Genomic DNA, 16,864 nt, shown 5'->3' with positions numbered 1-16,864 from the left:
ACGGTCAAAAGCAGACGGATTATGCGTGAGTGTCGATGAAATGGTGCGATACCCTGGACGTGCGCGTACGCGACCTTTACCGCACGTGTACGTGGTGTACCTCAATGAAACAAAGAATATTATTGGATGGCAAATAACTTCAGTCCAATCAGATTCCCTGTACTTTCATGGCAATCAAAATGGCAGCGTCCATGGGTGGTCACGCTGCTCGTCCTTCAATGAGTTACTGCAAGTCTTGCATTCAACGAAGAGTAATTTTCGTTTCTGCTGCACGTCTGCCAAAGAGGGTAATTCCAAACTGTAGTTCAATGGAAATATTTAATGCAGATTTACATGTGTATTAATCATATTCATAACCTTCCACGTTCCAAGGTAGGTCCCACCTATAGCATTTCATGTGCAGACGTAATTGTTGCGTCTGCGGGACGCTCGCTCGCTCCACTGCACTTTCTCACTGCATGCATACATGCATCTGACTGCACTGTGGCCATGATGGGAGGGCTCTTTGTGTAGTTTGTACAGAAAAACATAGATTCAGGCACCTCTAAGTGTCCTATTTCATCAGCAGGGAGCTGGCATTCATGCTTGATCAATCATAGAAAATGTATATAAAATTTCATCATGAATTAACTTTTAGGCTACCCCACCGTAGGCGTAAATAACCACTTCCACTTGAAACTGTTATTAAAAGTGTTATACTGTGTTAGACTTCTATTCGATACAAAATTCAGGCCTGACTGTTCCCAATGGTTTTGAAAAGACATTTGTCTTTGTTCATCTTCTTTCCGCAATTCACAAAAGAGCGCCCCGAGGTTATGTCTTCGAAACTTGTGTAGGCACCTGCGGACAGGTGTGCGTGCAATTGGACGATCAGCTATCTATCGCATGCACACAATTAAGTTCCAAACTCCTTACTTTATGCAATCAAAGTGTAGAGATTTCATGGTGGTTTACATTGTCATAGCAATAAATTGACAGTAAAGCCTAAGGAATCAAATTCTACCCAATGTGAATTATTAATGATCTACCTGGGCCTACTTCTATAAAATTTGTATTTAAATTGAAATAATTCAGCTAATACCACCATGTATGAGATTCTAAATGCAAATTAATTGCTTTCACGTTCAGGCTGGTCACCTAGAGTTAGTACAGGCGTGGACCGAAAGAGCAGTCTGTGTTTATCATTGGGGATATGTTCAGCGGAGACTATTTGGCTTCATGGAATCAGAGAAGAACCATCGATATAAAAAAAATTTATAAATGTCCTCTGAACAGACAGATATTTGTCTGGTGCAGACGATGAATAAAGTTACACTACAGATTTAGAACTCTATAGAAGACCCTATAACCTTGAAATGGAATGTAGCCATGTATTTTAGGCACATGTGTGCCTTTGTATGTACTATGTATGGTGACCTCCAGTCAAATCTACCACCATTTATGAACAGTACATGTCACTGTCATAAAACATTTAGTTTTAGGGATGTGATCTTCATTGTTTCAAAGTATTCTTGTACAGATCGTAATTTTGCAAGGAACTTACACAAAATGAGTGCTTATATTATTAGAGTGCATTGAATATGGGTGTAAACATATATACACCATGGCTCGACACTAACTTTTTTGTTTGGTGGCCCGATGGGGCCACCAAAATCCTAAATTTCAAATTTTTGGTGGCCCGAGAGAAAAATTTGGTGTCCCGAAAAAAACAATAAAAAACATTAAAAGTCCTTTTTTTAATGAGTCAAATATTTAGTTTTATGATAGTAAGAATTAGAAGTTGGACATATCTACTAAACTTCAACGAACTTGCAACACTCACTCTCAGGCACTCAATGATTCAGTCCTTTTCATCCATCCTTTAAAAAAATTTAACTGCTAATGTCCGGCGCAAAAAGTTGCGAATTTATTGACATACTTTTCAAAAAAATTTGGTGGCCCGAGGCGGGCCACCAAATTTGCCCTTTTTTGAAATTTGGTGGCCCGACTTTCATTTTTGGTGGCCCTGGGCCACCGGGCCACCGTTAGTGTCGAGCCCTGTATACACACACAGTGGTCTACATATATCTGAGTAATAATTACAGTGCACAGGTCACTGGTGATATTGATACTGAAGCAAGATCTTGTTTGGTGTTCATTGCTGTGGGTAGAAATGCATATTTCAAGAAACTCTATGCTGTTGAGATCAAACTCTGGCCAAATTTTGCAGAGAAAGTATGGTGTCCTTAAGTGAGCCAGTAGACTCTAAATAGCTTGGTTTCTTACAATATCACAGGGAGAGATGAGGACATGCAGGCCTAGACATCTCCCAACTCATAGACCTGGAAAACAAACTGCAGAACATATTGGGGGGGGGGGGGGGGGGTGCACTTCAACTTTGACCTACATCTGTACCTTGACGTATGTATTTCACTTCAACAAAGGGTTGAGTGGTGGCATCCACCTCATGATTTTCTGCCATTTTGGGCGGTTGCTGGTGAAATGACTGGCAACTTTACTTAATGTAATTGTTCTGCAATATTTCATTTCATGCTTACTTTTTTTTAAAGGAAATGAGATTGGTTCAATTTTGTTGTTGTTGTTGGGGCACTTGATAGGAAAAGGCTAGTTGTACAAGTACATGGTTAGTACACATTTAAGCATAATCCTGTTGGGGTTCTCACTTTGAATTCAGCATAGAATTTAACCTCACCCTTTGCACATATTATTTGTTGTTGTTGTTTCTTATGATGAAATCATCTTTTTGTTCTTGAACAGTCATCATCCACAGTGCCACAGGAAGATTTTCAGACAAAGGTCAGCGACAGGACTAATTGGCACCTGGACACTAAGGTTGAATCTCATCGACATCATGTGGGAGTCCTTCAGGTCAAGCCTGTCCGATTACCAGAACCACTGCTCACAAACATCAATGCTGTCCTTCAGAGTGAGATCTCCTTTCTTAGTGGCTTTTAATGTGTTATTGCAGGAAGTGGGCCTCCTATGGTACACCCAAAACGTGGTAGATTGATTGTTGCCTTCATATGGCCATTAGACTGGCAATTACCTGGTAAACTTTCCCTGTGTTAAAACTGGAGATATTGGCTCAGATATTGTGACAGTTTTCAAAAAGGAGCTGTTGCAAAATATTGATATTTCTTTCTTGTAAATATCTCCATCATGTTGCATTAGATACCCTACTGCAAGGTGTCTGTTTATTGAGTTATACTTCAAAGCTAAAATGGTTACTGAGACTGTCACACTGGCTTTCAGATCATACACAATGTTTTCGTAATGCTACAGATGTAATCATCAGTTCTGCGTAGAGAGCTGAAAGTGAAGATTTAGAATTGAGGCACTGGCTGAATGTGATAAAATTGAAATTCATGCCATTACATTGAATATGTGCTCTTTATTTTAATAATTGATTTTGAATCTGAAGCCATTTTGAACATCACCAAACTTTCTTTCTGTGGTATTGGCATAGTTTGCCTGATCTTTGTGAGCATGAACATTCTTTGCATATTATCATGTCAGGACTTTGTTTCATAGCGGATAAAGCAACTGACATCAGAGAGTGGTTTTCATTTTCGGTGCGTAAACTTACTCTTTGAATATTGTGTTGGTTTCTGATATTTAGGGCAAACCATTCGCAACCTCGTTCCGGAGGCAGCCAAACTATCAAACTACCTGCACAGTCGGAAGAGACCTGTAGAGGAAGCAGAACTGAGGAGTGCAGCAAAGCACCTTTCTGAAGAGATTGGCATGCCAGGTAAAATCATTTTAAGATTCTCTTCTCATTTAAAAATCATGCTAAGCTCATTTTTTCATGATATATTTGTACAATTACATTCTATGACCAACTATCCACTTGGATACATCTTAAAAATGTAATAAATGATGATGACTGACTTTTACCTGTACTTCTTTCCAGGTCTCAATATATTAGCATTTTTATGTCTTGTTTCTGTGACAGGTCAGATGGACTAAAGCAAGACAAAAAAAGGAGAAAAGTTCTATTTATTCAAATTATAGAATTCTTGCATCGAAATGTTCTTCTTGCCACTGATTGATAAATTGTCCTTCATCAATGTAATCGGTTGCAGTGAACTCTATTTATTGTGATTAAGTGCTTGGTCATCCAGTATGAGTGAGCTAAGAAAAGACAGTACAGTAGTTGGTCTTGTTAATCTACCCAATATCCATCATCTCAACGTGACTTTGCCTGATGTCATGTGATGAGTAAAATGATACAATGTATTATATTTTTGTCATGGCTTTTAGAGCCACTGTGTTTCCAAAGATGTGTATTATCCGAATTGTTTATACGTCTGTACAAAAAATAATGTATTTATTTTTATTATTATTATTATCATTATTATTATTATTATTATTATCACTATTATTATTATTATTATTATTATCATTATTATTATTATTATTATTATTATTATTATTATTATTATCATTATTATTATTACTATTATTATCATTATCATTATCATTATTTTGCGCATATCTGTCATGAATACAAAGTGTTTGTTCGGATTGTTTTTTTATTGTACCCCTAAGATGTGGATGCTGATGAGGTTTCCGGACAATCACTTTCACCCGACACCAAGAAGAAGATGCAGAATGTAATGAAGATCTTGAGGCAGAGACTATACAGGTGGCAAGCTATTGAGTAAGTGTTCTTGGTATTGTTAGGACATGTTAGCAATGAAACAGTGACTTAATGGAATTGCATCAGAACATTTGAGCTATGAAAATGTCCTCTTAACTTTTCGAGGACGAGCTGATTTTGCTACGACACGCATTTCCCATTGACACTTGCCTGAGTATACTTGGGACTTGTCCTCAATGGGTTAAGAAATGCTGACGGAAAATGTGTGCAGTGCCGCATAGTTTTGTGAGTTGTTCAAGCCGTATCAACATTCATTTAAGGTCAGCTATCAAAATAGAGATAAACAGCAGTGTACAACCAACATATGCTCCATTGATCTATGTCTCTTTTTCATGTCTCTCTCTGTTTTCAAAGGTTTTTCTAATCTGTCCAAGTACTTCTTAAGTTTTTATTGTCGCTGGGGTGACAAGACCTTGTGTCTACAAAATGTGAAATGTTCAGGAGAGCCAAAAAACATGGCGGCCAAAGCACTATAGTGAATGGGACAGCCTTTCCTTTAACCTGCCGTGGTGGCTTCATTTTTGGAGTAAGACAGTTGGGATTTGGACAGGATATCACTTAACCCATTATTTGACTATTAATCCAAAAAAGTCATTTTCACCAAAATTGCAGATACAAGGTCTTGTCACCCCAGCGACGTTATGTTTTCCACGTTATTACTCAATGTTAACTTTGTGCACAAGTCTGTAGCATAATACTTTTTGTTCATTTCTATGCAGTATTCTACAATACATGTACAGGCATGCATATATCACAGACACACTCGCATAGAAATCAAAATGTCCTTATTTTTTACAGGTATGATGACATCAGGAGTTTGGCATACATGATAGCAAGAATGCCAGCCAACTATGCTGCACTGTACAGGGTTTTCAATGAGGTAACTATATCAATTCTGATGAGAATTCTGTATGCCTTGAATAATTTCCATAAATCTAAAACCATTTCCTTTGTCTTTGTTTGCTCAGGGTTTGAGTATTTAGTGCTCTTTTGACAATGTACTGTGAAGAGATGTTATAGTTTTGGGTGAGAAGGGGATTCAGGTTTAACTTTATGCAAGATGATTAGAAATCACTTATATTAAATACTAAAGAGCATACAATTCTAAGAGGAATTCAAAATTATAGGTCCTAATAAAAGATGAGCCTCACTTTTTTTAGGACCTCTGCATTTTTAATTGCCATGTTTTTGTTATGTCTCTGCCATGTCAAAACCGATTTTCATCATATATACTTTTGATTCCTCTTAGAATTGTATGCTCTTTAGTATTTCATATAAGTGGTATATTATCTTGCAAAAGTTAAAACCTCAATTCCCATCTCAACCAAAACTGTACCATCTCTTTAACTTTCACTAAACGTGTGTTCTGCGATACAATTACAAGTGTCTACAACATATTCTTTGTTTATGACATCATCTGCAGATCAGGCATCGTGATCCAGACTTCCAGCCAAAGAACATTCTAGATTTTGGGTCGGGTGTTGGCACAGCAGTATGGTGAGTTTACTGTCTGCACAAGAATGATTAAATGTACACAAAGGAGAAACAAAAATTACATGCAGAGAATGACTGCAATACTGCGAAATACAATACAATGCTGGACAAAACTTGATGTAAAGAAATCTGACATGCTGAAATGCCTGAGTTAACCCGTTCCGTACTGAATTCTGAAATCCCCATAGACTTAATACACAGGCCGCCAGGTTCCCGTATGGAACGGGTTAACAAACTTTTCTCTTTCTTTACGGCAGAACAAATTGATTTGTTCTTCTATTGTTGTTTTTTTTGTGTGTAGGTTTATTTGTTTGTTTTTTGTTTGTTTGTTTTTTTTTGTGGGGAAGGGGGCTATAGATATAAGAAAGTGATTATATCTCAACACCAAGATTCCACTGCAGGAAGATCACCTTTGGATAAATGTGATAAATTCTTTCCTACAATCTGAGACGCTCTTTTTTTTTTTCGAACTGGGACATAAAGAAACTGGGTTTTTGTGCTCGTTTTATAGTTGTAAGAATGAGCTAAGCATGATTAAGATTTCCTAAGCTTTTACCCTAAAATGTTTGTAAGCGAATCAATCAAAGCAAATGGCCATGATTGGATGACGTACTGTTACATAACACATCCACCATTGAGATATATTACTCTATTCACTCTTTTTATTTTCAATATCATTGATTCCTTTAAATCCCAGGGCAGCTAACAGGGTGTGGGGTGAAGTAATCAGGGAGTATTACCTGGTGGAGGTCTCCAAGTCCATGAACCAGCTCTCAGAGATGTTACTGCGGAAGGAGGAGGGTAAAGATGAGCTCCACATACCAAATGTCTACTTCCGATACTTCACACCAGTCGCTCTCAGGGTAACTAATATATGAATATTTTTTTGGGGAAGGGGAATGAGTGTGTATTTGATTTTTATTTGAAAGTTATTAATGTCTGGAATTTCCTTCATTAAAAAAATAAAAAAAAATAATACATTTCTCATTTATTTTTAATGCAGACATTGGTTAATCTGAAGAAATTTCCTGCTTATTTAGACATTAAGTTTGAGAGTACTGAAGAGGATCTTAGTTTGATGAGATCAGACTTTAAGATAATATGTGCCATAACAACCTATTTTTTTTTTTTTTTTTAGTAACAAAAGAAAAATTCTTTTGTATTGTGTCCTCTCTGTTTTGCTATCTTTGGAGCAAAACAGAGATGTAATGAATGAGGTTTCATGTTCCTGAAGAAATTACTTTACTGAGTTCCCCCTGGAACTTCTGTTTATCCAGGATTTAGCTTAGCTTAAAATAATTTTGTAAAAGATATTTTGGTGTCATCATTTCATTATTTGAGGACAAAAAAAAAAATCAGAAGCAGTAGGTTTATGGCATTTGTAGGTGAATGACCAGGAAGTATATTATCTTTCCTTTATCCACACCTCTTCAGACGAAATACAGCGTGACCTTGTCGGCCTACTCACTACTAGAATTGCCGTCACTCAATGACAGAATAAACACAGTTAGGAATCTGTGGCGTAAGACATCAGATTACATGGTGCTGATTGAGAGCGGAAACTATGAGAGCTATTTGGCGCTCATGGAAGTGAGAGATGCCATACTTCAGGTGAGTCCAACGCCAATGGTGGTGTGTTATCCTAATTGAGTATCTCACTCCCCTGAGTACTGTTTCAGCTCAGCCAGCAGGGAACCAAAGTGTCCTAATCAGTGATAAAATTTGCCCAGGGACACAATGGTCATCATGCCCAGAAATGAAGAGTGCACATTCTAGTGGAAAACTCAAGACAAGTGTTGAGCACAGTAAATAGAACTTTCAACGGAACACCCCCCTTTTACCATGCGACCAGGAATAGCGATTTCATGTATCCCCAATAATGTGAAATTACTTCCAAGTGAGTCTCCTGCCACTAGTGTATGCTTTATAGTTTTGGCAGAGTATTGATATCAGGTATTCAAACAAGAGGTAAGAATGTGTAAACTACAAGAGAATCTACAAAAATAGCACTCCATGGTTGTAGATCCCTTGATAAAATAACTACCTTTTGTCTTGACGGAGGTGGATTTAAATAAAATATCAGGTATGATTTGACGCATTACACAAGTGCCAAACTGATGGTACTTGGAGGAAATGATTATAGACATTAGAACTCATGGCAAGATGAAGTGGACACTGAGTTCCTTCAAAAGAGTAACTCGTTCATGCTTCCATATTTACACAATTAATACCATACTCCTGTGTGAGAATTATACATACTGATGCAATATAAACAGTCCTGATCAGATCTCATCAAAACCAATATGGTATTACAGATCACATACAAAAGGTTTATACATGTATATTTATTTGTGTGTGTGTGTATATATATATATATATATATATATATATATATATATATATATATATATATATACATATATATATATATATATATATATATATATATATATATATATATATATATATATATATATATATATATATATACATGTATATATATATATATATATATATACACACATATTTATTTATTTGTTTATTTTCATTTTTTTCTGTTGAAGGAAGAATGTGGCGAGCCAGAGGGGGATTTGAGGGAGGAGAAATCAACTGATCTACAACAACCAATACAAGATAGACTCATTCAGGATGAGGAGCCAGTGGGAGGTCATGTGTTTGCACCAGTAAGTATCAAAGAGGCAGAAAGTTACCGTACTTCACAGTGACGGACTGACTTCAATACATTTCATGTATCAGGAAAAATTCTTCTTTCTGCTTCTGTGGTCAGAAGTTGGAGTCAAGTTGAAGTATATTCTTCAGAAATTACATAAAGAACAATATCATACACAGAAACCATTCATGTTTGTATAATCAAATCATCTACCAGAAACATTTCATGTTTGTGTAATCATCAAATCATCTGTTGGTAAACATTAGTGTGTCAATGATACCATGGTACGTACTTGTGTTTCTCTTGTTAAAACTATGCAGTGCCCCCATGACATGCTGTGTCCCAGACTTCAGGAGCAGAGGGGGACCCCGTGCAATTTCACACAGACTTACCATCCCCTGCCTCAGTACGTGGGACCAAGGGCAAGCGGCCTGAAGACGGAAACCTTCTGCTATGTAGTTCTTAAGAAGGGTTCCAGGCAGACTGATGGTGAGGGCTAAATTTTACATGTACATTTGATGTACAGTCAACCTTGCTTAAGTTGACCTCGCATAAGTTGAATAATTGCCTGAGTCGAAGGTCTTTTCAAGTCCTTTTCTCTTGAAATGCTATTGATTTTAATCCCTTTTAAGTCAAATTTTATCTAAGTCAAAGCAATTTCTTCAGTCCAAATAGATTCAACTTAGGCAAGGTTGACTGTATAATCATTTTGTTTTCTCGAAGATGTGCAGAATCATCAATACAATTATTTGTGAAAGCAAATAATGTATCTTGAACAAATCATTTATGTTTGATTTACTGTCTTGATATTTGCATTATTTATCTCAGTGTTGTATCCTTGCAATGCTGTAAAAGAAGAAATTTTTGCATTCATGAAACTTTCACAAGGAATCAAGATTTTCAAAAATAAGATGCACACAATAGTGTTTGTCTACACAGTGTGTTGAATTCCAGTGACACTTCGTGAAAGTTTCGTGCCACAAATGTTTCTGGTTTTACAGTAAATGTTTATAAGCATCATTGAAACTTGGTCTTCTCTGTTGCTGTTTTTTCACTTTATCTGTTGGACAGCACTGGCACCATGATGTGCATTTCCTTTAAAAAAATTTTGTGGGATAATGTATGTCACGAGCTATTCTGATCGCAGTTGCAATAAAGACATTGAGTTTTTGGACTTGTTTAAAAGAGGACAATCTTTCAATTATATGATTACAATAATAACAAGGTTTATCCACGTTGCTAAAACTTCATGACTGTGAAATTAGTTACTTGCAGTATCTTATTGAAGATTAGAATAAAGTCTACTCATCATGTGTGCCATTATGTAGGTTTTGCAAGACAGTATTATATGAATTAATGACTAGGGTGGGATATGTTTTTAAGGGGGAAGAGAACTAATTAAATCATCTTGCATTTTAATCCCTATGAGTACCTTGCTACATTGGAAACTCACAGAAATTTAAAAAGTGAAGTTTGTAGGCTAATGTTTCCATTTGTTAATTCTACTTTCTGTGCTGTAAGCTTCAAATTGGCCACGCGTCGTGCGACCTGTGCTGAAGAAATCGCGCCATGTGATATGTCGTCTCTGCCGTCCCGATGGCAGTCTTGGTGAGGCAGTAATTACCAAGTCAAAACACAGCAAGTGAGTGAGAAGTACGAATAGATTGGCACCTCTTTCATACCACCCCTCTCATCATATCTACCATCTCTGTCTTCTGGTAGAATACATTGTAAAGGGATGGTATAGTTTTGGTTGAGGTAGGTGATAATTAGAAACCTCTTATGACATATGAAAGAGCATACAGTCTTGAGAGTTGAAATTTCAGTATGTGAGTGAAATAAAATAGAAGGATGTGACTAAGTCAATTTTCCAAAATTTATGACATACATTTTTATGCCATTTCATGGTCAGTATGTATAATTTCAACCCTTACTTTGTGCGTTCTGTTGAAAAAAATGGAAAAAAAAAAGTTCAAATTGAAATTCAATTGAAATGGGCATTCTGGTACCTGATGGATTCAGTGGAGCTCTGTGTGTCCTAGCAGTTTCTATGTTACCACCTACACCCTGGACATTATACCCAAGCCCTAGGTAGCTATGTGAATGGATAGGATTATGTTGGACAACCAGTTGTGTGTGAGAGTAGATTTCAAATACCAGCAAAATTTTTGACCTTTAATTATTATAACGAGAAAAGCTAAGTCTTGATGTAAATTTGTTGAACGCTTGCCCTTACATTATGCTCTTTGGGCATATTTCTCAACAAGTCATTTAAGTATTTGCTTTATTTTGGGAGAAAAATTCCCACAACGGTTGGCGAGAGACCCACACTACTGGCATATTTATTAATACAAACTGACCAACATTGTCCAAGCCACTAAAAGTGTAACACATTCAATATCTTGCCATCGTTTTATGCTTGCCTCCTTCTCATCTCATTACCATGTTGCAAAATTGCTGAGAAAAAATGTTCAGTATTAGAGCAATAGGTGTATTGTATTGGTTGCTTTGTATCTCACAGGGATTTGTACCGGTGTTCCCGCTACACAAACTGGGGGGACATGCTCCCAGTGCGCCCAGGGGATGCCAGCCCAGGAAAGGTATTGGAGGATGGAGATGATGAAGAAGAGAATATCACCCAGTGATAGCACCTGCTCTCCCATCAATATCCTACTAACTCACTGCTAAGAATACATGCTTTGTCAGGAGGAAGATTTCTTGGTTTACCAGTTCATGCAAGCTGTATGTTTCAACCTCAAATTAACACATATTTTCATTTGCCTCTCCCTCCTCCCCCCCCCCCCCCCCCAAAAAAAAAAAGAAACAAACCAGGGCCCCGTTTCATAAAGCTGTTTGTAAAGTTACGAACAACTTACGAGCGACTGGTGATCAGTTCTGAGGTGCTATACTTATCAGAATTTCCATAATTTAGCACAAGAACTTATCACCAGTCGCTCGTAAATCGTTCGTAACTTTACAAACAGCTTTATGAAACACCCCCATGTCCATGTTTCATAAAGCTGTTCGTAAATTTACACGACTTTATGAATGACTAGAATATGAAGTGCATTATGTGTGTTTTTTTCCTAACGTTTTTACAAAGTACAGCTGTATGTCAATATTTAAGAGTAATCATCATCTGCAAATTTCAACTTTAGCTATTGAAATTAACAATGATTAGGAAACTCTTAGCTTGCCACATTACAGTCGTTCGTAAAGCTGTGCGTAACTTTACAAACAGCTTTATGATACAGGGCCCTCAGGAGAGAACTTGACCACCATATGCTGATTGAAGCTGTAGTTTTGGTTGCCCTTGTGCTGAGTGTTTTAGTGCTGTCCCTGAAATTGAGCGGATATTTCTAGAAGACGTTCCAAGTGATCAAGTATGATCAAGTATGAGTTTTTAGCACATCCAGGTCTTGATTGGTAAGCTGAATAATTTCGAGTTGATAGGGATGTAATGCAGCAGAGGAATAGTCACAGGAATAATTAGCAATGCCTTCTCCTCTGGTCAGCCAGCCATAACATGGGACAGATCCTGTACACTCAATGACAGCTTGGTCTATTCTTTCTCTCATTACCTCACATCCTAAACCTCCTTCCTGGGCGTCGCTGCTCATCTTTGATTTTGTTGCTGCATTATCTTGGCTCTTCTCTGGTATCATTTCATGTGTTTAGGTGTCTTACCTTGATCTTGATCTTAAACCCCATGACCTCCTTTGTAAACACCCAAGGGTTTGAGCATAGCAAAAATGGTAGGTGGCAAATACTATGTTCCAGCTGTATTTAGAGGGCCAAGCTACTGTGTATGCCATATACATGTATTTCACGGGTGTTTAATTTTCACAAATTTTGCGAGCCAGGTGCTATTTGCAAATTCATGAACAAGCATAAATAAAAATTCTGATCCAGACAAGAATTTGACATGCATGCGTACACATACTGGGGTGGTATTCTGAGACTGTTTTATCTCTGTTGTAAGTCTGTTGTAACAAATCGGTATTCTGAACACCGTTTTATCTCTGTTGTAACTTCTGTTGTAACTTCTGTTGTAACTTGTGTTTTATCTTGCGCACTCTTTGCCTGCGCATACCATTGTCTTAGGGTATGCGCACGCGCGTAACAGTGGGCGCAAGCCTGAACACCCATTAGATTACACGGTATTCTGAAAACTGTTTTATCTTCTGTTGTAAGTCATGCCCCGTGCGAATTTATGCTTCTGAGATAAAACAGGGTGGAAGGTGTTTTAACTCCGTTGTAACTTTCGTTTTAACTTATGTTAGATAGTGAGATAATTCATCAACTCAATATTGTGGTATGCGAGTTCAAAATAAAAAAGATATACACAAAATAAAAACAATGTATACACAGAAAGGCAAAAGATATAGCAGTTTGACAAAATGTAAACTAATTCCACGATACAAAATTTGGTAACAGTAACATTGCAAGTACATACGCGTTGCATTATTATGCACAGAGATAAAAACACAAACACATGAACAGAAAGGTTACTGGCACCGTCGGCAGTTTGTTTTAAGCACTATTCACTTCAAAAATATCTTTCAAGATATTAAACTTTTTTTTTTTTAATATGATTTCGCTATCTTCACCAATAAGAATTCATTATCAGTACCTTTGGGTGTTTCAAAAATATTGATTGCTGGGGATGGCGCGAATCCTGAGAAAAGTATTAGAAGTCTAAGGTTCAATGATGGAACTTGACATGATATTGATCTCCAAGAGATAGCTTGTGAAGATAGTGACAACAACAACAACAACAACAACAATAATAATGATAATAATAATAATAATAATAATGACATGGCATTGCAAGGGCTTAACTTAATTTAGAAGCGTCTAGTTCCCCATAAACCATGAAATTTGGGTTCCTCTTATGAACGCCAGATATCTTCTTATTTTTTCAACAAAATTTCAAATAAAAAGACTCAATCTGAGATAGCTTTGCGAATCCCCTACTGCACCAACTATACGTCAAAACCGGTAAGAAGGCATACTGATCAAGCTTCTGTTGTAACTTTATTTCATATCTGCGGCTCTCTTTACCTGCGCATGCCATTGTCCTATTTGTGCGCACGCTAGAGAATGAGCGCTTGTTAAAACGCGCAGAGTTAAGCAAGGCGCATTTGCCCAAGGGAGCAATCTTATTGGTTGAACTGTCTTAGATGCTACTTCTAACAATATTTCCTATTGGATATGATTATTGCGATGGGCGTGGTTATCATGACTTACAACACCGTTAAAACACTTTTCAGAATACCGATTTACAACTGTTTTAGCGGTGTTGTAACTCACAGACTTACAACACAAGTTACAACACAAGTTACAACAGAGATAAAACGGTGTTCAGAATACCACCCCTGGTATGCAATACATGAACAATGTTTGTGATAATACTGTACTCCACGATCATGATTTTAATCTCTCGCAAAGTTGTCGGGAAGTCATGTTTGGCAAAAAAATTAGACTCTCTAAAAATATATGGCATATACAGTACCTCTTTGCGGAATCAGGGAGACTTGGTAATTCTGCTAAGGCAACATATTCTGGTTGGCAATTTGACCAGCAGAATTTATTATTGTATCAGAAATTATTGAGGCATTGTAATGAGATGATGTATATTGTTTACTTCAATTAAATATAGACAAAATAAATGTCCATTTGTTTGTTTGTGTGGTTATTGTTTTAGAGTTGTGTTCTTTTTATCTTTTTAGTGTGGCTTCTCTTTTTCAATTAAATTTTACAATGAAACTTCAAAACCTGATATTGTAACAAGTATTTTGATTTAACAAAAATTAATGCATCAGGCTAAATTTGTTGAAGTAATGCTACATGTATATGACTCTTATATGCTCCTTATAATAGACTGTATGGTGAAACAGCATAGGTAATACTGTACACATTTTTTTTTTTTCTCTCCTCACAGTTTCATTCCATCTCACACAAGACATGCTTGTTTAGACACTTTAGTCAAATGCCAGTGTTGTCATCCTAAGCTGAAGGCTCATTAGGGTAGAATATAGTGACAAGAAATAAATACAGTCTGACCTCTCCTATCTGGCCTCCCTTTATCCAGATCCTTTTATTATCCGGATGCGATCTTGGCGTGTTTTGTTTTGTTTTTGTTTTGTTTTTTAAATCTAAGAATTACGGGGAAAAGGGGGATTTCAAACTCAATATTCCTACACAAACTCACACAAATTACATAAATGTATTACTTGACATAATTAACATACATTCACATCTAATTTTCATCTAAATAACATGCATTCAGATATTCACTACCCTCAAATCACAGCAAGAACATGGACAGAAAACTTTTCATTGAATCAGGGCATGGTACAGGCGACTGTTCTTCGGCAGCTGCATGTATTAAACATCGAGACTCCCATATCCAGCCAAATCCCTTATTCAAGATGAGCGCCGGTCCTGACATGTCGGGATAGGAGAGGTCAGACTGTATTATCAGAGTAAACTCTTAAATCGAGAATTCCAAAGAGAAAAACGACAACAGTGACAACAATATTTGGTGTTCTATGAACATTCCAACGTTTATTAACATTCTCCATGTAACATACATATGGTTGCCATATTTCGTTACATAGAGTGCCGATACGTCTGCTGTACATGATGTTATTTTATACACATGTAATAATGATACATCTAAGTATAAGCAGAAGCTCGAGTCGCATTTTCCTTGCGCTGTTTTTATCAAAAATACTTCCCGGACTCAGTTTTCGTCTTATACCAACAATCAATCCAACCAAGACACTACTGGTAATCATGTACATCCTATGTTTATAAACTGGTCTTCTCTCGTTAATGTAGTGTAATGCTGATTTTTTTTTTTTTAAATCCTGTCGACAATGCAGGGACAGAGTCATGCATAGAATATCCACACAGATAGGACTACACATTCTGAACCAATCAAAAGTTTGCGAAAATTGGGTCAGGCTTGCTCGGTTGCATTTCTCCTCAAAGTAAACAAGCTGTGGTGGCAGAGAAAACAACTACTGTATCAATTTTCAACAGAGACCATCCAGGATTTCCCCAACTTTGTGTCACAGTACAGTCGAGTATCTTTATCATTCCATCAAACTTCAATCACTAATAACCCACAGCAGTCTTTCATGAGGGCATATTGCCCTTTCTTTTGTGTGTGTGAGTGTGTGTCTGTGTCTGTGTACACCTTGGCTAGTATGGAAGCTGATGAGAATGAATGGGAGGTTTTGAAATTGACACCATAACACATTCACAGAAGAAGAAAAAAAAATCTCCATGAATGTGCGTCCCTCCGAAGACAAGATATGGCTGTCACAACACTCTACACATATTTGCAATCGTAATGTTAGAGGATTCACGAAGCTTTGAATGCATTACCGGCACAAGGACGCAAGATACAGTGAACCCTGCCCAACTCAAATCATTGGGGACCTGAAAAATAGGGTTTCAACTTGCACGATGTCGGACTTCAAACATGAATACTGATCTGGATTATGCAGGAGGTATCATGGAAATTCTCCTCTGCCAATTTCTTCAAAACTCGAGAGACTCATGTGAGGCTGACTGTTCTATAAGAAGACAAGGGCACTTGAATAATAAACATGCAATGTGTACTACCATACATGTCCATTGTCGGACATAGAATTAGCAATAACTTTCAGTCAGTCTTCCATCTGTTTAATAAACATATTGAAAGCTGTATGTATCTTTAATTATGAAGCATTTTCAAAATAACTGGTACAGTAGTGTGTGCAGCTATCTATACATGTAGAGTGCAGGTTATGAGATCTCATACGTATATTAGAGATTATGTGGACATTGTTTTTTTTTTTTTTCAGCTACACAAATACATGAAAATGTACACCAGTGTGAACAGCAAAGTTGGAGTAATACTTTGGGTCGAGGGAAAACGAGATAATAGATTGAATATATTTTAAAACTTTATGCATCTATCCGTCACCAATTAGCCTGCACTACTTGATCAATCAACCCACGATTTGCGAGAGGCTTGCCCG

The 16,864-nt window shown here is 37.0% G+C and overlaps 1 protein-coding gene across 1 annotated transcript; it reads left to right on the top strand.

Moving 5' to 3' along the window:
* Window positions 1–179: 179 nt before the first annotated feature.
* Window positions 180–11,473, top strand: LOC139713686 (ribosome assembly protein METTL17, mitochondrial-like). The gene is made up of 12 exons (XM_071625389.1): window positions 180–251; window positions 2,758–2,926; window positions 3,620–3,751; window positions 4,552–4,663; window positions 5,462–5,543; window positions 6,087–6,160; window positions 6,855–7,020; window positions 7,592–7,768; window positions 8,722–8,841; window positions 9,149–9,317; window positions 10,350–10,470; window positions 11,350–11,473. The coding sequence occupies exons 1-12, from the start codon at window positions 180–182 to the stop codon at window positions 11,471–11,473; spliced, it is 1,518 nt and encodes a 505-aa protein (XP_071481490.1).
* The last annotated feature ends 5,391 nt before the right edge of the window (window positions 11,474–16,864 follow it).

This window comes from Diadema antillarum, unplaced genomic scaffold (genome assembly GCF_040938485.1).
Source record: "Diadema antillarum isolate AM-2024a unplaced genomic scaffold, OU_Dant_1.0 seq00002031_RagTag, whole genome shotgun sequence".
Classification (NCBI taxonomy): domain Eukaryota; kingdom Metazoa; phylum Echinodermata; class Echinoidea; order Diadematoida; family Diadematidae; genus Diadema; species Diadema antillarum.
The sequence above is the reverse complement of the archived record's forward strand: the minus strand, read 5'-3'. Positions and strand labels throughout refer to the sequence as shown.

Coding starts and splice junctions, on each gene's coding strand:
- LOC139713686 (XM_071625389.1), top strand. CDS start 180: ATGGCAGCGTCCATGGGTGGTCACGCTGCTCGTCCTTCAATGAGTTAC. Junction 252..2,757: donor AGTCTTGCATTCAACGAAGA/GTAATTTTCGTT, acceptor GTTCTTGAACAG/TCATCATCCACAGTGCCACA. Junction 10,471..11,349: donor ACCAAGTCAAAACACAGCAA/GTGAGTGAGAAG, acceptor TGTATCTCACAG/GGATTTGTACCGGTGTTCCC.